Here is a 24,621-nt window from a genome sequence, read left to right on the forward strand (position 1 = left end):
GGTAGACATACTTTTTAATGATTTACATATATTATGCTGATTTATAAACATGAACCCCTTTTCCTGAAACCCAAAGAGTTAATTTTTTAAATGTTCACTGTGAGATTGGAGTCGGGGTACAAATGACACTTCTGTTTCTTGTTTGTCGGAGAAACAGGGAGGTACAATCTAAGTTGCGAAATCAGTGACACACAGAGCACGAGTCACCTGGCTTCCGTTAGTTATGCGACCTTTTAAAAACCAAGTGCCCGTTTCAGAAAAGAGTGACTTTTGAGACGACAGACATCAAGCTACTCTTCTTGCAGGGTTCATTTAAAGCTCTGATGCAGACAGAGCTGGAAAATCCCTGACAGGTTTCCATAAGGAAGGTGTGCAGTGTTGCCTTCCAGGCAGGCGAGGTGAAGGTCAGCCTCGTGACTCAGCTGCACCAGCTTGGTGCTGAGCATGGGCACCCGTGCCCAGCTCAGCTGGCTCCAGACCCTGGCTGAGAAGCCACCTTTCATTTTGTTCAATAGATAAAGAAGAGAATGTGAACACTTGAAAGTCAAATACCATAGGTACTTTATAGCTTTTCCACCTAAAGACTTGATGAACGCTAAGCGCCTCCTTAATCTCAAGGGGTAACGTCTCCGTTGTCACCAGTGCATCACGGTGCGCCACAGTGAGCACGTGTGTACGTTGTCAGGATAAGCGTTTGACTCAGTTTATTGTCTTGTAATTCATTGGCCAAGACTTGTGGTTTGGTGCAAAGAGCACTCAACTTGGAATTAAAAGCCACTTCCTGTCTGGGTGGCTTATTAGCTGAGGGTAACCTTAGCATAGTTGGCATGGGATTTCCAGATGGCGTCTTTTCTGCCTGAACAAAAATAATCTACCACTTCAGTAAGCCTTGGTGGGTGCTTCCTGATCCACCTGAGATCCCTTCATCCTTTTCCTTTCTCTGTCTCTCTTTCCTTTTAAATAAATCACAGCTCTGGTTCTTTGAGTGCAGCTGACCCTTGTCAGGTATTAGGGGAAGGCAATCTGGTCAAACTCACTACAGTACTTTTTTTAGTTGATTCATTCCATCGTTTTAAACTTTGTGTATTTCTTACATCATTGTAATAACAGGCTGGAAACAACTTAAATGTCTATCAGTAACGAACTGTAAATTGTGGTCCATCTACACAGTTGAATACTATGTACCTGTTACAAAAGTAGAGGCTCTTGATGTACTAACATGGAAACTCTCTAAAATATATTGAATAGAAAAGGCAAGCTGTAGAAGGGTATGTATAGTATATCACTGTTACGTTTTTAAAAAAGGAAAAAGAAAAAAGTGTACATGGCCACCTACTTTTCATATGCCCAGTACCTCTGGAAACATAAGACACCGGTATCATTGGTTCCTGATGGAGAGGGGGGAAATAGGTGTCTGGGGCCGGCAGGAGAGGAAGACTTTTCACTACCTTTTCATCAATAGATATTTTAAAAATGCAATAAATCCACGTGCAAAAAAGAATGTTCACAGCAGCATTTTTCATAATAGCTAAAAAGGAGAAACAATTCATGTCCATCAACTGGTGAATGAATAAATGGGGTGTGGTATATCCAGACGATGGAATATCATTCAGCAATAAAAAGGAATGAAGTACTTACACATTTACAACATGCATGAGCCTTGAAAACATGCTAAGTGAAAGAAACCAGCCACAAAGGGTCACACATTGTGTGATTCCATTTGTATGAAAATGTCCAGAATAGGCAGATCCCCAGAGACAGAAAGTAGATTAGTGGTTGCCAGGGGCTGGGGGAGGGGGAATAGGGAGTGACTGCTGATGACTATCGGGTTTGTTTTTTGATGATGAAAATGATCTGTAATTAGATAAGGCTGATGGTTGCACAACTTTATGAATGTACTAAAACCCACTGAAGTGTACACTTTAAAGGGATGAATTTTATGTTGTGTAAATTGTATCACATTAAATAAAATAAAAAACAACTTGGTGAAGTCATGAACATGGAAACTTTAAGAATCACCGTGAGCATATTAAACAAGGAACAACTTTCTTAAGTTTCCACCTAAGAAATCTTTCCGTTGTAAAATATTTTACGTAGTATCGCTGATGACGCCGGAAGACTTTGTATCCTTTAGCTACTTTCACTAACACCCACCAGGGATCTTTTTATTTTCTAGGGGAATATTGTTAACCCACATGAAGCCCTGGTTGATTGAATTTTAAGCAAAATAGCCCAAAAAAAAAGGATTTACAGTTATATGAGATGGAGAGATTGTGGCTGCAGGCCTTCCCCACTCCCTGCCACGAGGAGAGAAGGTTATGGGAGTTCTTAAAGGAGCCTCAGAATCTTTGGAGCAGCTGCCCTTCCTCTCCCCGCAGCTGATGTCAGAGCAACTCCTGCCCCTAGCCTGCCTCGCCAGTGAGCCGCCCCACACCCTTCCTTGGGTTCTCCTGGGTCAAGCTGAGTCTTGGGGTTTGAGGAGCCATTCCTAATAGGAGGGGGTTAGCCTTAGGGCTCTCGGGTGAGATCGGTGGACCTGACTCTGTGACCTCTCTTCCCCTAGTCACGGAGTGTTCACAGGTGCTGGGCCGTTGCCATCATAGCATCGGCCTGTCCGTAGGTTGGTCAGATAACAGTCTTCTGTCAGTCTTCCCAACTCCAGGTGCCTAAACCTGAGCTCATCTTGGGGTTGGGCATGGGGGGTTGAGCACAATGTATCTTTGCTCAGGGGTGGGGTAGACGACGCACATCTCAGTTCTGCCGCCCTGAGACTTTCGGCCTGACTGTGCTCACTCAAGCGAAGTCTCTCCCCAAGCAGCCTTACCTCAGCCGAGCTGCTGAGTTCTCCTTGTAAGTGGCCTAAGAAGATAGCGTCTTCAGATGCGTGTCCTTGGCATTCATTCCGAATGAACTCACGCGATCCAAGACTAACCTGTGTTCTGGCCGGAGCTGTGGCTCCCAGTGATACAGGCAGCCTCTTCTCACTGTTGATCTTCATAGGCCAACTGAAGACCAGAGATGTGAGCCGCAGGGGGCCTACCTCGTTAATTAGTCTCATCGAAGCAAGGCCTTATTCATCGTGTACGAAGGTCTGATCATCCATTGGGCTCACTGGGCCCTTACTTGTAGGAGGGATGTAGGGAAGATCCCTCCCCAGCCCAAGACTGAGCAGGAGACCTAGACCTAGTGGGTCTTTTATTTTCACTAGAGGATCGAAAGGGCAGAGTTTTGTTCTCCGTAGGTCTCCGTCATGTGTTCATAAACCCTCCTTGTCCATATGGGAGGTACAGCTCTCCCCTCTGGGCTGATTCCTCTGAGTTCCTAGGACTTTCAGAATTGTTCTTGGGTGCCCCAGTCATTCTCAGGCCCGTAATCCTCGCAGCTGGGCTCTGGGCCAAGATCCTGAGCTCTTGTCTCTTTCCACATATCCCTTGTGGATTGGTAAACTTGAGGATAAATTCCTCTTTTGCAGGAATCTGCTTCTTGGGACATCCGTATTTTTAGAGTGAAATTGAATAAATAATAACACGTTGTGCTTACTGTGTGCCAGTCACTGTTCTAAATGTTGCCAGTATTTACTATTTCTCATGACAGCCCTGTTAAGGTAGGTACTCTTGTTATCCCCATTTTAAAGATGAGCAAATTGAGTCACAGCGAAGTTAAGTAATATTTGCTCGCACACAACCACTAAGTGGTGGAGGCAGGAGTCGATTCTAGACATTCTGGCTCCAGAGTCCATGCCCTTAGCCACTATGCTGTATTCCCTTGAAACTTTATAAAACAACCCCATATTAAACCCAGGGCAAATTCTATGTTATTTGTCTTAGAACAATGTTGGTTGCTCAAACAATCTCATATAAAATTAAGACTTGAATTTCTTTCGTGGAAGCCTTCAAAAATAGTCATGGTCCAGTCTAAAGCATTTCGCCTGAGTTCCATTGAATGCAGTGATCACCATCACTGTTCATTGGGTTTCCCTGCCTCCGACAATCTGGTCTTGTTTACACTCGGTCCGTAGTCACATGCTTGTTCTCTTTGATTATCACACTGCTGGAAAACCAACAAGAAGCGTTGGAGTTTGAGGTGAACGTGATGTAATCTCTCCGAGTGCGTGACCTGTGGTGGCTTCTGCCACTCCAGCCACAGACTCCTTCTTGGGCTGTGCTTGCTGGACCTCGTGTCCCTGTCGTTCTGTTCGTGTGCTGCCCGCCTGGCACGGTGAACGTGCTGCTTGACTTCCAGAGCTTTGAAACGACTCGCTCGTGCTTCTGGAGTGCCAGCTGTTCCAGGGAGACCCTCTGCTCCTCCATCGACCGGGCCCTGCTCTCTCGGCCCCGTATCAGCTGCCGCTTCCCACTGAGCTCGGCTGAAGTGTACGGTCACTTTGACTAGACCCTGGCTTTGCGTGAGAGAACCTACGAGGTGTTTTCATCCACAGATCGTAGAGCTGTCCCTTAGTCTCGGTGTCGGTGACTCAGGCACCCAGCCTCTGCCGATGATGACCAGAAGTCAAGGGACCGTGACCCCCATTGAGCAGGTTTTCCGGCGACGTGAGTAGAGCCCTTGCTGGCGGCAGTGTGACGTGCCCGGAGCGGCGCCCTGGGGGGCCCGACACCCGGGTTCCAGACCTGAAGCTGCTGCTAACGCAGTGAGGAAGTCACCCCCCGTCTCTGGGCCTTAGTTTCCCGTCCGTAAGATGAGGCCTCTGCGGTCACTTCCGACTCTGTCATCATGCGGTCTTGATGAAGGTGGAGCCCGTGCCCCCGTGCCGCGTCCTCCCCGTGCACAGACGGACGGGGCAGTAACCTCACGGCAGGGCGCACTGGCCTTTACCCCGTCTCGCCACTGAGTTTCCCGGTAATAGTGCCTGTCCTCGCCAACAGGGTAGCTCTTCCCGCAGAAAGATCTTCACGTTTGCTCTCCCAGACATGAGTCACCGTGGACCAGCACCCTCCTGGGTCAGGCAGACGAATAATGGCCCTCGGGGAAACTTGGCAGATGGGGACCAAGTGAGGCTTTCAATCCTCCAGAAACCCGATTGGCCCTGCTGTCAAACAGTCAACCCTGTTGCCTGACAAAATCTAGACTTCCTGAGTGATGCCCAGATCGCGGCTTGACGCCCTTCCTCCCCCTGTGCTCCCACACCCACTTCTGTGCCCCATGACCAACCCCAGAGAACCACTTGTGTTTCCAACCTCTACCCTGAATTCTGGGGCTTTCCCCTGTTTCGGAGTTGAAAGCACCAGTGCATAATGAGGGGATGTAGTAATTCCAGTCCTTTGGTACATGAGCACAGGTTGTATGTTACTAGTTGAGATCTCACACCCCAAAGCAGGGCTCGTGAGTTATTATGATCACACCTCTGGTCAAGGCAGTCGGTCCCAGGTAGCAGAATTAAGAGTAAGGAGATGGAAGCTTATTTGATTTGCTGTTCTGTCCTGTTATGGATATTAATCAGCTGGCTAAATTATAGACTAGGGTCATGGAATGTTTAGCTCTCAAGCATCTATCAGAGGCTTGAAATGTCCATAACAGGTGGGCTTGGTGAATGCCAGGAGTTAGCATGATTGAAAGGGTGTTTTGAGTCATGGCACATGGCAACGTGGAAATAAAACAGATATATCACAAGTGGGTGGTGGTGGTAGAAATAGACTGGAAGAGAATTTTAACACCTAAAATATGACAAAGATTTATCCCTACAAGCTTCTCCGTTTCATGAAATATTCGTTTTCCTCTGATCTGAAATTCTGTATTTGTATTGTGTATTTCCTTCTAAAACTATTTCTGATTTCTGTTTCGTTTCTCTTATCACTTTCTCTTTATTTCCTCTTTTAAGTGCCACTTCAAATATATATTTTTAAATCTGAGATCATCATAGTGGCTAACTTTGAAAGTCATTTGTTCATGTTGTCCTGATGGTGATTTCTGGTTAGAAGCCCACGGAAATATCTCTCGGGTGCGGTTGGTACAGTTCCTACATCTTGGCAAGAGTCTAGGAGCGGTATAGGAAGGGGCAGGCTTTGGGGACAGGAGACATTTAAAACTGTTACTAATCATGGAATGACATTTTCAAAAATCAAATGGCAGAGGCCACGGCACGTGTTTAAATGCTTAATCTCTGAGTCTTACACGGAGATTTTCTAAGCCTGGGTGAATTGTGAAATGAACAGGCCTTCACTGGAGTGAATTAGCACTTCCAAGGTGCTTGGCCATTTCCAGGGTCTTCTGTTTCAAGTATCTTATCTCATTTGTAACAGGTCTTCCCCTTTCATAGCCACCCTTTCTCCTTCGCTCCGAGATTCAGAGGCCCTTTGGGGAGGAAGAATTCCAGGTTTGCTTTCATTCGGGCCTTACCTGATATAATTGCCCCTCGTGTGGTTCGAGGGGGTCCCCTCGTTTTATTCTTTGACTGGTGGTGACACTGAGTTGTGACACTTAAGCGGTGACTATGCAAAATTTGGCTACTCGGTAAGAAAAAGTACCCTTTCCCACTCTGAAGGTTGACAGGAACATGAGATGGCAGAAGCTGTCCTGGGCTTTTTCTGGCAAGAGCACATAGGACAAGAAATACTCTGGAGTGCTCAGCATGGAATCGCATCGTGTCTCGGTGCATTACTAGGTGCCTTAATCTCGCGGTTGGAGTCGCTCGGGAAAATTGTTGGTGGAGGGACTGGGGAGTCTGACAAAGTTATATTGAGAAAACACTTGCCGTGTGTTAATGCATTAGTAGTAGGCATGGGGAGAAGAGGAAGAATGGAAGAGAAAAATTCAGATGAAACCACTGATACATCCACAAAGACTCCATTCCAGCTTGTTATCATTCTCTTGCCTCTGGCGGCGACTCACAGCCAGTAAGTGAACCTGAGTAAGTTTTCAGATTTCTTCGGGAGAAGAAAACTACAGTCAGGGGAGAAGGGTGACCACAAGCCAAGCCGTGAGTGAGGAACTCCCAAGATGTGGGCCAACTAGGTCACTGAATTTGTCATGTTTGACTCTTAGGTTGCACCCCTTTGAACTTTGGAAGTTTGATCCTCCCAGTGGTATTTGCGAGGTAGAGATTCTGAGGTTCGATTGCAGGGCAAGAATCCCCACAAACATGATTCCACTGGAACCTCACCCTCATCCCTGTTTCTCTCTTGGCTTGACAACTTGGACCCTATTAAAGGGGCTTAGTTGTTGACATCTCAGAAGAACCTCCTTATAAAGCCCAAAATAAAGTGCCGTTTTTCCCCACACCGGCTCCGCCTCCCACGTCCCCCATCGCTTCCCCGATCACCCAGAATCACGACCTCAGAGGGCTCACGGCTCCTCCCTCTCTGACATACCTAAGCCGTCCTCTTGGTCCTGCCCCACGGTGTCCCTTCCAGCTCTCCTCTCCGTGCCCACTGCCCTGGGTGCCCTCATTCAGGCTGTTGCCCGCGCCATTCCTTGCCAGGCTGTGCTCTCCCCGTGCATGTGGCTGTGTGTGCCACCGTGCTCTCGTCCTGCGCTCCCGCCTGCAGGGATTGCATCCTGCCTCTGGAGCGGGCCCTGCTCTGCTCGTACCTTTGCTCACACTGTACCCTTTCTTGGAATGGCCCCTGCCCTTCTCTGCGTGCTGCAGTATCCCCCGTTCTTCAGGGCCCAGGGCACGTACCATCCCAGCCATCTAGTCTTGTCCGATCCCCCAAACCCGATGTGATCTCTGCCTGTGATAAATCTCGGCACCACTTTCCATCTGTCTTGTCATACTCACCGTGCTGTGCCTTGCGTGCTAGTCATCTGTACGTTGATCTTGGTACACTGCAAAGGAAGGACTGTCTCTTATTCTTTGTGACCAGCAAAACATCTTGCACTGCACAGTAGGACATGTGTTCAGCAAGTGTTCTTATAAAATCAACCAATGGGTGGGGTGGTACTATCTACAGGTCGAGCCAAAGGCGGGTTAAATGTAAGTGCAGCGTGGTTGGAGGACAAGAGTGTGTAGATAACCTGAGGCAAGTGGAGTCTCGGGGGTTCTCAGGCGAGAGGGGGCCGAGGAGCTGTGATGCCCGGCGCTCACTGAGAAGTCATCCTGATGTTCGCTGGAGCAGGGGAGGCCGGAAGGCCCGAAATGCGGCCTTCAGACGCTGAAGAGGTTTGTTCCTGAAACACCAGCCAGCCCCACCAACAGCATATGAAGGTGCTTTGTAAACAGTACAGTGATTATTAGGGATGCTGGTACACACATAACGTGTGATGTGAAATGAAGGTGGCTCAGACGCTGATGAAACTGGTGCCCGTTCGGGTGTCTGCTGAGGGACCGTCAAAGTTTCTGAACCACTGAGCCCCCGACTCTTCTTGCTGAGAAATTGATTTTCAGCTGACAGAGGGCTTTCTCTGTTTTGGTTTTGTGAAAGTTACAGCTTTGTGACTTGAGGACATGGGCAGTGGGGACAGATGTCAGAGCAGGTGCTGGTCATACCGCATGAAGTTCTTCGGGAGGCCGACTTCACCTGGTTGGTGCAGAGTGAATGCTGTCGTCGTCGTCCGGGCTCCCGGCTCACCCCGGCTGGTCGGAGTGGCTAAATGATGAATGGTCAGAAAGCAGTCCTCTTGTTTTTGTGTTTTTCCTCGTGTTTCGGGCAAAAGAGATTTCAGTTTATTTGCTCATTTTATATGGCTCTCGGTCTGTCCATAGTCCGTTGTCACCTTTCACTTCGTGGAGGAGAGCCTTGGGCGCGCTGAGCTTATCGTTCATGGCACGGCGAGAGGGGCGTTTAAAAACACCTCAGCTCTACCTAAAAATACACCTCACTAAAACCGAAAATTTAGTAAAGGTTAATCCTCTAATAAATTAAGAGCGTTTCCTCTGGGTGAAAAGTGTGAGTTTGTTTGAGGGGCGTGGCGTCGTTCAGACTGGCCGGTCTCCCTGCCAGAACGCAATCAGCCGAGATAAGCAAGAGGCTGCGGAGGCGCGCTGGGAGCGCAGTGCCCCTTCCCTTCTTTTCCCAGGCTTTCTCTCCTGTTTTTTTATTTTTATTTTTTTGACATGTAATAAATCTGCCTGTAACGTCCGGGGCTTTACTGTTATATCATTTTCCAGCTAACTAGGAGTTACCGACAGTTTTAGCTATCTTTTAGAATAACTTTTTTTTTAAGTTGAATGCATACCATACTTTAATAATCCAAGACAGTTCAGCTGTTTCTCTTGAGTATGTTTCATATAACCCGTATATAACAACATTGCTGTGTTTTTAGTCAGTTTTACATTGAAGGGTCCAAAATATGTTTAGAATAACTTTTCATTAAACGTTTGAAGAGCATAAGAGCCGTGAAGCTCATTGATTCATTCATCGTGAAGCGTGTATCGCTCACCTGCTGGTTCTGGGAGCAGGAAGCCAAGTAAAGCATGACCCCGGCCCTCAGCCTGGGGGGAAGATGCATGAAGAGGGTGACACCAGTGACAAGCGCTAGGCGAGACGTGGCCTGACCCGGAGCGCAGGTCGTCCCCTTTCCTTGAAGTTCAACGGCTTGAAGCCACTTTTGGGTTCCAGGTGGGACCACGTTTCCGTTTCATATGTGACTTGATTAACACTTTCCACGTCTTTTAATTCATTTTTTCAACATAGAGTTTTTGCGGGGAACAAATTGGGGAAGAGGTAGGGAGAGCGGGGGCGGGGAGCATGTTTGCGATGTTAAACAGGGTGGCTGAAGAAGACGGCACTGCAAAAGCGACTTGGAGCAAAGCCTTGAAGGAAGCAGAGGAGCAGCCGTGAGAGGCTCCGTGCTGAGGGGATGGCCGCCAGGACCCTGAGGTGGGGCGTGTCTGGAGGGCGCAGGGGCCAGAGAGGCATGAGGGCGAGGGGGGCAGGGATGAGGCTAGAGGAGGACCCGGACGGGGGCTGGTGGGGGGGACTCACAGGCCCTCCTCAGAACCTCGGCTCGCCTGGAGCTCCATCCCGATGACCAGCCTCCGGCCACTGGATGACCTGTTGAGCCGTTGCAGCATGTTAGGGCGCCATGTTTTCGTCCATATTTTTAACATTCATTGTTCCTGACAGTGAAGAGCGAGAGATTTCGTTTGTGGGACAATGTCTCTTCCTTGGTGTACATAGCGGGCGTGTATGTCTCTCCCTCCTGCCCTGCTCTGACACTAAGGAGATACGAGGCTAGGATTGCTGTCTTCGGTATTCTCCTGATCTCTGGTGCAGACCAAGTAGGACAGAGATAATGCCCTTGATCTGTATATTCATAGTGTCTAATCGCTTTTAATTACACTGGTAGCGTAAGTCTGTCTCTTATAGTTACTTTTATCATTAACAGCACAAAAATGAATTCTTCAAAGGACCAAATGCAAGCTCTTTAGGCATATAAAGTGGATTAATGAGGGTGGCTCAGCGTTAAGGTATGCCAGAGCCGAGTCCAAATTTTATTCCGGTACAGGGATCACTTTCTATGTGGCCTCTCTGGCTCTGGAGCTAATTTGGATGCTGAGTAGCCCCACAGGTATTTATATGTAGTGTTTGGTATTTTTACTGGGTCCTATTCTTCTCCCTTGGATCACCTAAAATGGTTAAGAATTTTCTAGTGGGATTAAGGTTGTGATCTCTGGGGAGGGGTGGGCCATCTGCTCTTGGTTATTTTTGTGTTAGCCGCTTCCCCTTAAATGTATGTTCACAACTGAGCCACAGCCTTATCAGCTGGGCTTGAGGGAAGACTGGTCTAGGTGCTGCTCCTGAACTTGGTCTCTAAGCCATGGCTTCCCATAGACACTCAGGTAAAAGCTTCATATTCTTTATCTTCTAGGAAGCACAATTTTATTTGGGCACTGAATCTTATGATTTGTCTAAAAGATACTTTTCGACAAAATGATTTTAGCCTTGTCTAAATAGTAAATCATAGCTCGTCTCTGTTCTGTCCTTGCCTTCTTCGAATGCTGTTTCCAAGACAAAAGATTATTCTTATTCAAGTAAAATCAGCAGTTTGAGTGCCTTATTTTTTTTTAATGTATAAACGTACTACTGTATTGTACATTTTCCAGGACATCTTATGAAGCTGAAAGAGACTGTATGAGGAAGGAGGTTTTCTTTGTTGTTTTAGGAAGTTTTTTATTATTTATAAGATACAAATCTTCATCTTGACAGTGCTATAAATCGAATTTAAAGTGTTTAGAAAAGGTCAATCGAATATGGAGCTGGAAGGAGGAAGATTTATAACTAAGAACGTCCATACTGACTTAACCACATCTCTCCTTTTCTCAGAAAAGGAGAACATCTTTTCCATGTTTTTTCTTCCCGAAGAAATTGCTATGATACTTTTGATATGACACGTAGGTTATTAATTGTTCTGATCAGAAAAAGGGGCAAAGGTTCGGAACTTCTAGACCGTCATTACCGTGAGAGTCTTCCTGACATTGAGGAAGCCCCTGGGCCATGGCCAAGACTCGCCCGGGATGGGGGCCGAAGGACAGCCAGCTTCCCCAGAAAGCCCGGCTCTCCGGACTCAGCCTGCTGCCACTCTCTCCTGCGAAGCCAGGAACGTCGCCGTGGCTCTGCTGCCCTCTGCCTAAGTAACAGTCCCCTTTCGTAGCAACCAGGCACTTCGTCCCATCTCCCAGCTTTCAGATTAAGGGGCAAAGTATTATAATTATCAGCGGCAGTCTTTTGGAAAAATTAATTTTGAAAGCTTGTAACTGCTTGTCAATATATACATATTTTTTGCCTGTCAATACTTAAACAATGGAAATACTTTGAGAAATTTCTCTTTCGTTGTTTTACAACAAATATGCTGTGATGGAATGCACTGCTTTAATGAATCAGTGTGCAATGTCTTCTCTGTTCCCAAGTGTTCAAGAGCTGTCTGTTTTTCTCCCCACCCCCCAGGAGCCATTTAACAAACATGGCACCACACGCCTGAGATTGTGGTAATCGGCTAACATACATATTCTCTGGGTGTAGACAACAGTCAGCTGTAGCAGTTGTTCCAATGGACCTTGAACTCACGTTAACTCCCCGTTTTATTTACTAATTAAATGACAGAATAGGGAAATGTATCTCAAAGGTGACATATTTATAACACACCCAACCTTGATTTTTAAAGTGCACCAAATCGTGACATTATTCTTATAGTAAATCTGGAGGCTATAACTGTGACTAGACAGATTACTGACACCTTCTAGATGATTTTTAAAATCAGGGACTATCATCTTGTGTTACATTAGGTTCATAGGTCCGTGAAAGCAGTTGAGAAAGAAGTGCTCACAGAAAGAAGCCCCACAGTACCCTGAATTGGACTTTGTGTGGACAAAATAGAGGCTCGGATAATTGGATGGATGAGAACCATTTTTAGGGACCGTCCACATACTTGAGAGGACGTTTCAAGGACAAGAATTGATCCTTTTGTTATTGAACACTTACCATCTGCAGAGTTGTGCAGATTTCATTCCTTTACCCTTTGGCTTTTCAGGTTGAGGACGGGGTGGGTGGGAGGGCAGTGAAGTCACCCAGCATCCTCTCCAGGCAGGGGTGTGACGGGAACGGGTGGGCGAGGGGAGCAGACCTGGTGGACTGACTTCCTGAAATAACTGGAAAGTGGTAGTCAGAAGCCTTGGTCGAGGGTGAAACTGAACGTCTTGTACTTTCAATGACCACCAAACGACCGCCTGCTACTTTGCCACAACTAGAAAAGCTGAAAACACATGTTGTGTTGGCTACCAGGTCAGAAGCCCTTTCTCTGCGGTGCGAGAGGCAGAACGTGCTGCACGTATTGTGTGCGACGTTCAGAAAAGCTCTGTGTCAGGACAGAGTGGCTCTGGCATAGGATCTGCCCGGGGTAAGTTCAGGGGCACGTAATGTTTCGTTTGATCATCTCTATGCAGCCCTCCTGATCCCGGGTGTCATCTAAACCGGGTTACCTGTGACCAGCAAGCCAAAGGAGAGTTGGCGGGGGTTTTCCTAAACGCAGCGTACCGGCGAAGTTGCTAATAACATGGAACTGTTACCTGGTCTGTTTGTAAGGGAAAAACCACTTTCCGATTTTCTGTGCAATTCTCTGAAAGCCCACTTTTCAGTGACTCGTGAGCCCCTCCTCCCTGTCGCAGCTGTGCAGGTGTTTATCCTCTGCGTGGGGCGGCGCCTCCAGGTGCGCAGGCGCGACTGCTGCGCAAGCCTCCCTTTCATCAGCGAAGGCTTCGTTCCGTGTGTTGAATGTTCTCATACGTGGAGTGACTAACGTCCTGGTATGTTGCACTTAGCCATTAACAGACCAGAAATAACCTGCATATTTTCCCATTTGAGTTGCTGTTCATTGTTTATACTGTACATTATACCACTCGGGGAAAGCACATAGTTAGAAAAATGCTACCTAGTCATAATACTCACTTTTTCCCTAAATATTCTTATTTTGAGCCACTTGGGCAGGAGGGGAAAAATGAAGATTAGCAAGAAATCCATGAGAGAATACATATAAGGCAGAAACAAGATTATTAAATACAAATTGGATCTTCTCTAATGAGGTTTATAGTAAAAAAAAAAAAAAACAGATGTTGCAATGTTATATTTCTTGTATGTGTACATGATTAAATCGGAAGCCAAACTTTTTACTGAGATACTGAGGTTTATATAGGCCCCTCTTAGAATGTTGGATGTACTTCAGGAATTTTCTGAAAGAGGAAGCTTGTTTATTAAGTGAAGAATGATGTGTCTTTTGAAGCAGGCATAGCAAGAAAATCAGGCTACCATCTTGGAATAAATACCTAAAATTTGACACATTTCCAACTGCATTCCAACCAGCTAAGTCTTATAAAGGACTGTCAGTTAGACATCAGCACCTTAGGGTCACAGGCGCTGCTCCCTGATTTTCTAAAACAGAAATCTTTGTTATAAAATGATTAGTCAGAGAGCTTCCCTGGGGCAAACATGTCCTGGACAAAGGCAGGAAGGGAAGTAGTGTCCTACTGGTATGTATCCAGTGTTTCATCTCACGATTGATGACGCCCTTTCCCAGATAACAGCAATAGGTCAAGGCAAACAGATCTGGAAGTTTTGGAAGGTTAAAAGGTTTTGTATTTCATGTACTTACAAATTGCTAAGAGGGTAAAAAATTATTCCCTAAGAGATACACCTAAGTCTATGTCATTCACTAAGATTAAAGAGAGCCCCAAAGAGGACGTGAAAATGCCACCTTCATTTTTTTCTCTATTCTTTTATTTCTAACAAGGGGAAAGAAAGGAAAGCGTAGAGCTTTTCTCTCCTCATGAAGTCAGTGCTTAACTGTGACTCATTTGGTGCAGCCCACAAATCAGGGTATTTGCTGTCTTTTAGGAACCTCTGTCAGCGTCGTCATTTATAAGCCGTTTTCTTAGAGTTGTTAACCTCTTAGAGGATAAGTAGTAATGAAATATTTTGCTCTTCTGCACATTGTCCATATTTTATGCAGAGGTCTGATGTGGTAACTATCTCATCAGCAGGAATGTATTACTCCAACTTCTTCCTAAGTACACTGTGTGAAGGTTTGAAATAGTTTTGGACCAAATAATCATAAGGTTAGAAAACCACAAGGTAAGCTCATTCCCGTTGCCCAAAGTTCCACTTACTGGATTTATTGCAAAAAAAAGTACTAAAGTTCATGAATTTGACATCGACATTGTTAACATGCTTTAAGTATTTCCAGCCTGTTTACTTATTAGGCAATAGAGCCTGCATTCCTAGAAGTGCCTATTTTATCTTGACAAATAAGTGTTCGCACACACATGAAAGAGGCTCGAGGCAGCTGTGGAAAGCTGTTCTAAAGGGTGTGCCGTTTGAAATCTGTCACTCATCTGGATACACGCTCTCTGGGTTTAAGTATGCATTGGCGGGGAATATGAGATGACCCTGGGCTTTTCATACTGAAGAAAGAAAAAATAATAATGCCTACAGCTAGGACTCAAAAACACCAAGTGGTGGGACTTTCCTTAGTAGTATTCACTGAATTTCCCTTCTGCTTGGTTTTACGACCCTGCACTGTAGGTGTGATAAAGTGGTGAACAGATTCAGTGACTCCATTTTCAACACTCTCTGGTTCTGCCATGTTCATTGCTGAGCCATGGATTAGTTCATCGTGTGGATGCCTAGAAACTCTTGGGCGAGTCGTGTTCTAGAACGATGAAAATAACCAATGAAGAACTTGGCGTTGGTAAAATAATAGTTTGAAAGTATGTGGTTTTAAGGTGGGAAAGGCTTGGCAGGTAAGATCTCTCTGGTAGTATGAAACCATAGTGGTTTTCCTTCTCTCCAAAAGCTCTAAATGGAATTCACTGTGTCTTCTGGTAGTTTGTTTTTTTGTATGACATAAATACCTGTATTTTTACCATAAAGCTAGGATTCAGAAATACCATGAGACAGAACCATCCCTTAGGTGGGTCTCTGTATGGTACTCTAGTATAGAAATATTTAGAATCCATTTCTTCTTTGAATGACATCAAAAGAGAGTGATATTAAAATGAGTTGGGTTCAGACTTACTCTAAATAGAGACTTCGGTAAGAGAGGAGGGATTTTCAAATGTGGTCCAAGAAGATAGTCTCTAGCCACGCAGGAAGCCAGCGCTGTCTAATCTTACAAATTCTGACTTCCTGCCAAATGGCATTTAGGACCCACTGATAATTTAATTTCCTGGCACTTACTGTTACCGGAGATTTATTTGGTTTCTCTACACAGCTCTAAACAAGAAAGTAAATCTTCGCTGAGTGCACAATTTCAATATGGAAGAGCTAATAAGACAAGGATTTTATGTGACATGTGAAAGGCCAACAAGAATGAATTAAGGAGAGTGATTTTCAACATTCTATCCGTGACAGGCACTCTTTCCAGTGTACACGGGGGCTAAAGACAGTTTAAAAGCTGCCTTAAGTAAACAGCGCGTAGTTCAAGGAGATAGACCCTGGTTTCATCATGGCTCTACTTTTCCTTTCTAACCCAGTTATGTAAGGGAACACCCCGGTTTTCTTTTGGGGGAAAAGTGCCAGTAAGAACCGTTCTGTAGTCTCAGTAAATCTCTGAGCTGGGACACGACTGTCGCAAGCACCTGTCTTCGCTCAAGACTGTCACTCCTTGGCTTCAGTGCTCAGGGGTCTGTGTGCGGGAGCAGGAGCCGGCGGGCCTGGGGGTGCTGCCCACCTGCCCTTGTCGGAGGCCGGTCTGAGTGCGAGTCCGCCGCCTCAGCCCAGCCCCGGCGGTGCTCAGACACAGGGTGTGGTTTCCTTAGCTCACTCTGCTGTTTGGTTGCCTACGGCAACAGGATCCAAACAACTTGGACATGTGTTTGTATTAAAAAAACTGGGAATGGGACCCAAAGTGGGAGTCTGGGGCTGGCCAGTTAGTGGAAGAGCTGTGGTGAGTACCGGGCAACTGCTCGTTTCTTTTCCCTCGTTCTTTCTCTCTAAATTACTCCTGGGGTGTTCGCTTGCACAATAACCACGTTTGTGGGTAGTTGGAGAAATAGTCTCTGTTTTCCTGTTTCCTGGGCAAATTAAATAATTGCTGTCTACTTACCCGTGTAAGTTTCTTTCTCAGGGAGACAGGAAGAAATTAGCGTCTGCTTACAGAAGTTGGGAGCTAATAGAAACTCACATTTGGTACCTCTTTGGTGGCAGGATTAACAGAGTGCTTTTTAGTCCCTGTGATTCCGGGGGTGGGGGCGGGGTGGGACGGAGTAGTTCATATGAAGGCGATGGAGGGGGTTCTTGGAATAACCATTTTCCCCCAGATTATACTTTAAAATTGCAAATGTCCTAAATCGTATAGTTCATTGACTGTATTGACCCTTAGTTGCTTAAACAAAGGGGGATTTGATTTTGGCGCATCACAAAACCGAATGTCACTGTGACAGATAGTTCACATTTGCAAAACTGGCCGGTATGCGTCAAGAGTGCCTTTTAAATAAGTCCTCTCTTGCCTGATGGCTTGGGCCTCAAAAGTCAGTAAACTATCTTGGAAATAATTCTTTAGGATCTTTTCAGGGATTAAAAAGTGCTCTGGCAGATTTAAAATAAAAGCGGACATTTAAAATAAATTAATAAGCATTGCTTACGTGGCTAGCGTGGTCCAGAGTCAGCAGTAAGTTTCTGTTCAGATGAACTGCATTTTGCAGGGAGGAGGACAGCCGGGCGTCCGGAGGATGCTCTCCCCGCCGAGGAAGTTGTAGGCGGGGGTTCCTGGTTCGGCCTCTACTGAGGGCCTGGGCACCTCCCTCCCTGCCAGCTGGGCTGCCCGCCTGCAGACTCGGCCCAGAGAGCTGTGTCCTTGTCCTTTGGTGTAGGCTCGGCCTCCCCTCCTGCCTGCCCCGTCCCAGCCCTGCCCTCACTCACCCCACCACTTGGGGCCCCGTGCCCACCAGAACCCTTGTCCCCCTCCCCCAGTGTCCTCTGTGAGGCAGCGCTGTGCTGGGATGGCCCAGCGGGACTCTCTCTCCCGGGGCCCCGGGGCCTCACCGCGGGGCGCTTTCATCGCAGGAGTCACGGTGAAGCGCCTGTCACCTGGGTCCCGTGGTGGCCTCCCCAGAGCCCCTCGGGCCACGCTCCGGCCTTCCCGTTGGTCATTTGTCCCACCTGCTCGTCCCCCGCAGGTCCCTTCAGCTACAAGGTGGGCACCATGGCTGAGAAATTCAACTGCCACTACTGCAGGGACGCCCTGCAGGGAAAGAAGTACGTGCAGAAGGACGGCCACCACTGCTGCCTCAAGTGCTTCGACAAGTTCTGCGCCAACACGTGCGTGGAGTGCCGCAAGCCCATCGGCGCCGACGCCAAGGTAGCGGCCGCGGGGGTGGGCGGGGCCGAGGGTGGACCTGGACGGGGCGCCGGCCCTTCCGCTCGGGCTCTGGTGTGAGGGACCGTGTCATCTTGACGGGAGGCCCCGCTCACGGCGTCCGGCCCCCTGCTTGGTTCCCAGGAGGTGCACTACAAGAACCGCTACTGGCACGACACCTGCTTCCGCTGCGCCAAGTGCCTCCGCTCCTTGGCCAATGAGACCTTCGTGGCCAAGGACAACAAGATCCTGTGCAACAAGTGCACCACTCGGGAGGACTCCCCCAAGTGCAAGGGCTGCTTCAAGCCGATCGTGGCAGGTACCGGCCGCACTCAGCCCCAGGGCAGCCAGGGAGGAGGCCCTGAGGGCAGACGTGGCGTGGGGTTGCTTGCGGTGATGGGGCTGGTGCTGCTGGGAGCCGCGGCCGGAGTTCAGCGTATATATGCACGCATATATATACACGTATATATGTGTACACATATATGCTCGCACACACGCACACACTCGGCAACTAAAGAACACTGGAGAGAACTGTCTGTGGCAAGAGAAGGAAGTGAAAAGTATGTAGCGCTTTCTCACTTGGGATAGTAAGTGATCGAAGCATGCTTCTTCCTTAGGGTGTAATTCTGGGTCACGTAGTCCCCCGTTGAATCTCGGAGTCCACGAAGGCCATGGGGGTGGGGGGGTGGGGGTTCAGGCATCTGACCCTAAATCACTACAGCCGGGGTCCCCTCCCTGACAGAGTCTGGGTTGGCATGACCACAGGAGGACGCGGTAGAGAAGCCCCTGCGGGTAGGTGAATGGAAGCGTGAGGCCAAGAACTGCAGGGCCTGCATTTCCTCCCCTCTGGAGGGCCCAGGACGGCGCCAGCGGATGCAGCCCCTGCAGAGCACTGTCAGTGGGGCTACCCCGTCTCTTCCCCCCGCAGGAGATCAGAACGTGGAGTACAAGGGCACCGTCTGGCACAAAGAGTGCTTCACCTGCAGCAACTGCAAGCAAGTCATTGGGACGGGAAGCTTCTTCCCTAAAGGGGAGGACTTCTACTGCGTGACTTGCCACGAGACCAAGTTTGCCAAGCATTGCGTGAAGTGCAACAAGGTACGTGTCAAGGGAGTTCTGCGCTGACCATTGCTTCTAGAGGCGTTTGACAGTTTGCAGAGCACTTGCACACACACTATCCCATTCCATCCTCACGACAGCCCTGCGACGTAGGAATTACTATTCTCGTTTTACAGATGAGGAGACTGTGGTAGTAGAAAGCCGTGCCCAGGCCAGGGCAGGCTGTCCGTGGGCACACTGGCTCTGGAGGCCGGCCTCCTCCACCCAGTTGCTGTGTAGTAACCTCGCACAGGGGCCTGCCTTCTCTGAACCTCAGTGTCTTCATCTGTAACTGGGGGATAATAATAGCGCCTGCCTCCCATGGCCGTTGTGGCGATTCAATGAGATATTGTAGACCAGAGCGCCCAGCACAGTGCCTGGCACGTAGTAGGCATTCAACAAAATGGTTGTTGAATCTGAATCCGGTGCTACACTCCCTGGTCTAGGCCATCACATCTGGAGGAATCACTTACCAGGATCAGCCCTGGCATGCCGAGTGCTTTGTGTGTGTTACCTGCTCTAAGAAGCTGGCTGGGCAGCGTTTCACCGCTGTGGAGGACCAGTATTACTGCGTGGATTGCTACAAGAACTTTGTGGCCAAGAAGTGTGCTGGATGCAAGAACCCCATCACTGGTAGGCTAAAGAGTCCTTGCTAAGTCTGCCAGGCTAGGTTTTGCGCATGGTAACCATCTCTCATTTTCCTACGTCGTCGGTTTCATCCACAAAGGCCCCAAAGAATGCCCTCTCCCCCTGCCACTGTGGTCCCGAAGGCCCCCAAATAGTTTGGATTCTCCCCCAGGCCAGGTTAGCCTTTGCAACACAGAACACTTCTGACGACTGCCGACTAACTAACGCTGCTGCCGGAGATCACGAGCCTGAGACCCACGGCCACGGGCAGGCACTGCGCGGGGATGCTGGGGGGAGGGGTGGGGGGAGAGGAGCGGGATGGGCTGAGGTGGGGGAGGGGAGGGGAGGGGAGTGGGGGGAGGCCGGAGAGCGAGAAGCTGGGATGAGAACACCCCATAGCGGAAGGCTAGCTCAGAGGTGCCAGTGGGCAGTTCTTTTGCGATCAGGAGCCGAGCCAATCACTTCATTCCTCATCTCGCGGCCGCGGTCCACGTGCCCTGGGCCCTCTCCCCACCTCCAATTTTCCCATCTCCCGGGGAGCCTTGAAATGTACATTTGAGAAGACTTTTGCCATCCTCAGGGAAAAGGACTGTGTCAAGAGTGAGCCACCCAGTCTCTAAAGCTAGGAAGCCCCCAGTGTGCCACGGGAAACGCTTGCCTCTCACCCTGTTTCCCAGCGCCAACCTCCGGGGCAGGCATCCGGGTGGAGAGAGGACTTGTCCCTCGTGGGTGGTGGTTCTTTATAGAAAAAATCGAAGCTTAGCAGCTCCTCGAGGCCCGGTAAGTGCACACCCCACCAACAGCCCAAGTTTGCCTCCTGGTGGCCACTTTGATGCCATGGCCCTGACCTAAATCAAAGAAACTGGTTGTGCTGGGAGGTCGGTGCGCGTCAGTCACAGGGTGATGGCGGTGGCAGGGGATGTGGGTTCTGGAGAGCAGGGGGCCCTCGACTGAGCTCTGGCATCTTCTCAGGTCCCGGCGGCGCGGGGGACGGTGCGCGGTGGAGCGGGGGGCCGGGCGCCGGGCGGACGCTGCCCGCGTGCTTGTCGGCTCCGTGAATGGGCAAGGCGGCGGCCTGGCTGCCACCTGTGTCCACTCAGCTGTCGCTTTTGTTTGCTTTTGTTTCCTCCACAGGGTTTGGTAAAGGCTCCAGTGTGGTGGCCTATGAAGGACAATCCTGGCACGACTACTGCTTCCACTGCAAAAAATGCTCCATGAATCTGGCCAACAAGCGCTTTGTTTTCCATCAGGAGCAAGTGTATTGCCCCGACTGTGCCAAAAAGCTGTAAAGTGACAGGGGCTCCTGTCCTGTAAAATGGAATTTGAGTCTTGTTCCTCGTGTCCTTGCCCTCTGCCCAGCACCACCCATAGGGCGAGAGCGGCCTTTCACCTCTTCAGGGTTGCTCCTTCTGTCTTTCCTCCCATTTTACAGTTACTACTCAAGTAAGGGCACACAGTGATCATATTAGGATTTAGCAAAAAGCAACCCTGCAGCAAAGTTAATTTCTCCATAGCTGCAATTAGCAAACGAACACTTAGCTAGATTGACTCTTCTGCATGTTTATCATAGAGCAGAAAAGTGCTGACCATGTAGCTGCTTAGTGATGTAAGCAAGAAGCCTAAGAGATAAAGCCCCCCACTGAGATGCCTCTTGTGGCTCAGCTGGGACCCACCGTGTCGGTTACGCGACACATCAGAGTTGCAGCGGCTGCTCCAACTCGGCTGCTCACCCTGTTCTGTGAGCAGAAAGAACTTACGAAATGCATGGTTTAACTTCCTCATCAAGACCTTCCTTCTGTTCTTTTGTGCTTTCAAATGACTAACACGGATTTCCAGAAAATTAACAAACAACATTTGAATTTAGCTGTAATTCTCAACTGACCTTTTCCCTGTACTAACTAACGTTTGAGTTCCCCGTGTGGCGTGTTTTCTGAGCGTTCCTACTTTCAAACATGGAACGTGCAGGTGACTTGGAAAGTGTAGGCAGATCTGAGAAAACAAGCCTGTTTCAGAAGAACGTCATCACAGTGAATACTTCTGGAAGCTTAACAAAACTAACCCAGCTGTCCTTTATCTTTTTTTAATTAATAATATTTTCGTTTTAATTAATAGCAATATAGCTTATTGGGTTTGGAGACTTGCATGGAAATATTTTAGCCCCCTCAGACGTTCCTGCAGTTTTGAAAGTCATCCTACAGAAGTAACCATAAAACTCGAGAGGGATAGGTGAGCAGGCGCCAGGACTGTCATTGACACGGATATGACATTTCCCAACAGTGGCAAGTGGAATCCCTTGTAACACAGTACTTGTCTGCTGTGTCCGTGTGTTAATAAACAGGCCCGCCAAGTCCCTTCTCTTGGGATTCTGAGGACTGTTCCTCAAGAGCTTAGCTGGCTCTCTGGGGGCATGCGGAGGCCACTGTCCCCGCAGGCAGAACCGGATTTCCACGTAGCGCTTACCTGAGATGCAGGATCACCTACTTACTGTATTCTAGCTACATTGTTATATTACATAGTATAATGAGACGATATCAAGAGTACACATGTAATGACAGTGCATATTAACATTCTTGTAGGAGTGGTTAGAGAAGCCGATGCCTCATTTCTACATTTTGTCATTAGCTATGATCATCTGACAGTTCAGTGTATCCTTACAGAAATAAAGCAGCATATAAATAACTTGCCTCCTGACTTCTGATTCTGTCCGGTGCAATTGTTCTAAGGTGATGATACTGCTGATCCAGAAACCTGAATACCTTTTCCTTCCTTCGAGGAGATGCTCAGTTCAGTGCGGTTGAGTGCAACTACACGAATTACAAACAAGATAAAACAAACCTGTAACAGCACTTGGATCCAGTTAAAAACAGTAACAGAAAACCCCATTCTGACCCAAAATAACATTTCCCAGATGTTCATATCCCTTAAAAAGAGCACACTGATTTCCTTTGGCCAGGGGGTTGGGGGTGGGAAGGGAACTGCAGCTGAAGTTTTGTCATCGAGAGGTCATCCCGTCCCTGTTTTGTCGGCTGCCCTTTCCCTGTGGCCCCTGGAGCCCCGAGCTGTGGCGAACGCTGCTGTGCCCTCCACTGCCACTCCCCCACCGTCGGGCCTTCAGAAGAAGGCGCCCCCCCCCACCACCTTGAGGCTGCCGCTTATTTGGGAGGCTGCTCACCGGGGCCCCTGTATCTCAGGGGTGGGGGGGCATGGGGACGGTGTGGGCAGAGGTGGAGGTAGCTTGTAGATCACGGCCACACCCCCGAGGCTCAGGTTCTTCAGGCGTCCAAGCCGTCCACACCATGTGGTCGTTTCGGGACGGCGTTGGGTGCCCAGCGACACGGGTGTGTGCTGCAGACTCCTCAGGTGGAAGGGTCCCCAGGATACTTCAGCTAAAGGCAGAGGCGGGAGGAGAGGGCCTCGTCTTTGAGGAGCCTCATGCCCAGGGTAATCAAAGGACAGAACCCCTTTGGGGCTAACATTTGCTGTGTTTGTTTGTTAGGAGTCAAAACCTGTCTATAGGAAACCGTGAGCATTTCTATGAATGGGGAGAGTGTGAGTGTGTGTGTGTGTGTGTGTGTGTGTGTCTGGTCATCTCCTGGGGTACCAAGGAAGTGGGGGTGGGGTAGGGAGTTGGGATGGCACCCCTCTGCTTCCCAAGGGAGCTGGGTGACAGGCAGTGGCAAGGGACGGAGCCTCTGCGCGGGCAAGCCCTGGACCTCGGCAGCACCCAGACCTGCCTCTGTGACCTCGTGCCTTCCCTTCCTGGTCCCCCTCCTCATCGCACTGAATTTATTACTTCTTCGCTCTCCAGTCCACTGATGGCTCCAACTACCTCTCTCAGCCCCTTCTCCCGCTTTATCTGCCCGAGATTCTACCCTCTATCACTTCCACCATTCTTGGCCCCCTCAATCCTGTCACCCTTTGATTCCCATCCCACTCAGCCTGCAAAACCCCGGCCCACGCCAGGGCTGAAGAGCTCTGTGGAGAAAAAGCTGCACAGCTAGACTCCAGCCCTCAACCCTGCCTGAGATGGCCTGTATCCCCGAGCCACCACCTTCTTCCCCCAGCAACAGGCCCACCAGCAGTGGGCCTCTAGCTATTGCTTGCCACGAGACACCTGCCCTCAACGCTGAAGTAAGCGCCTTACACAATTATACCTAGTCCTCAAACAGCCAACACGGGCACTATTGCCCCATTTTCCAAGTGAGAAAACTGAAGATCACACAGCAAGTAAGTGACAGAATACCACCCTGGGCACACCTCTAGCCCAAGCTAGAAGGCTTATGACACTGCACTGTCACAGAGCGGGGACGCCGTCTGTTCACCGCATCACAATGAGGAAAGCATCACGCACAGCGCTCAGTAGTCAATTTTAAGAGTGACAACCTAAGACTCAGGAGGGGAAATTTCTAGTTACCAAATTTTCAGCTGAGAACACTTCTCTCCCTCATAACGAAGGGGAATCAGAGTATCACGAACATAATCTACTTTGGGGTAACAGGGTGAGTTCTGGAGCTGTACTGCCTGGCTTCAAATCCTGGCTGCACAGCCACTTTCCAGTTATGAGACCTTGGGCAGGTCACCTAACCTCTCTGAGCTGGCTTCCTCGCCTGTCAAATGAGACAGAATTCCTATCTTACAGAATCACATGCACATTGCGTGATAATACAAACGCTTATTTTATTAAACACAGCAACTGACCCAAGAAAAGCGACACCCAAGAAAAGCATTCAATAAACATTAGCAGTTATTTTTATCTCTAGCACCAAAGATAGTATGTTATGTTACCCACCATGCAAGCCACAAGATACTGTTCCCACCGCCAAAGCGATATGGGGTGTGACTTGAGAATCAGACTTGAATTTGAACACCAGGTCTGCCTCTTTCTAGTTGTGTAACCTTGAACAAATGCCAATCTCCACTAATCTGTGTCCTAGGTAAAAATGAATACCCACAGCTCACAGGGTTGTTGTGAGGGTTTAAAATGATACCTATAAAGTACCTGGCACATAGAATGTGTAAACATAACTACGGTTATTACAACACAATTGTTGGGGAAATTATGAGACGAGCCCATCTGGAAACAAACACTGGAACTGGATTGGTGGGGAGGGAGACCGAGGGCAAGGCGGCCTTTCTGGGACCTGCTTCAACTGA

At 48.6% G+C, this 24,621-nt stretch overlaps 1 protein-coding gene across 7 annotated transcripts in view; it reads left to right on the plus strand.

The window, feature by feature from the left end:
• FHL1 (four and a half LIM domains 1) overlaps positions 1–22,150 on the plus strand; it is a 60,029-nt gene extending 37,879 nt beyond the window's left edge. Inside the window, exons 1-7 of one of the 7 annotated variants that reach the window (XM_036839861.1) lie at positions 10,633–10,738; positions 17,564–17,745; positions 17,887–18,061; positions 18,671–18,840; positions 19,287–19,473; positions 20,048–20,247; positions 20,602–22,150. In XM_036839861.1, coding sequence (XP_036695756.1) covers positions 10,717–10,738; positions 17,564–17,745; positions 17,887–18,061; positions 18,671–18,840; positions 19,287–19,473; positions 20,048–20,247; positions 20,602–20,685 — 1,020 coding nt within the window. In that variant the 5' untranslated portion in view covers positions 10,633–10,716 and the 3' untranslated portion in view covers positions 20,686–22,150. Of the gene's footprint in view, positions 1–10,632; positions 10,739–16,205; positions 16,333–17,563; positions 17,746–17,886; positions 18,062–18,670; positions 18,841–19,286; positions 19,474–20,047; positions 20,248–20,601 lie in introns of those variants that run through there. The other 6 variants (XM_036839863.1, XM_036839862.1, XM_036839864.1 and 3 more) reach the window with 6 other exon arrangements.
• Positions 22,151–24,621: the final 2,471 nt, after the last annotated feature.

This window comes from Balaenoptera musculus, chromosome X (genome assembly GCF_009873245.2).
Source record: "Balaenoptera musculus isolate JJ_BM4_2016_0621 chromosome X, mBalMus1.pri.v3, whole genome shotgun sequence".
NCBI lineage: Eukaryota > Metazoa > Chordata > Mammalia > Artiodactyla > Balaenopteridae > Balaenoptera > Balaenoptera musculus.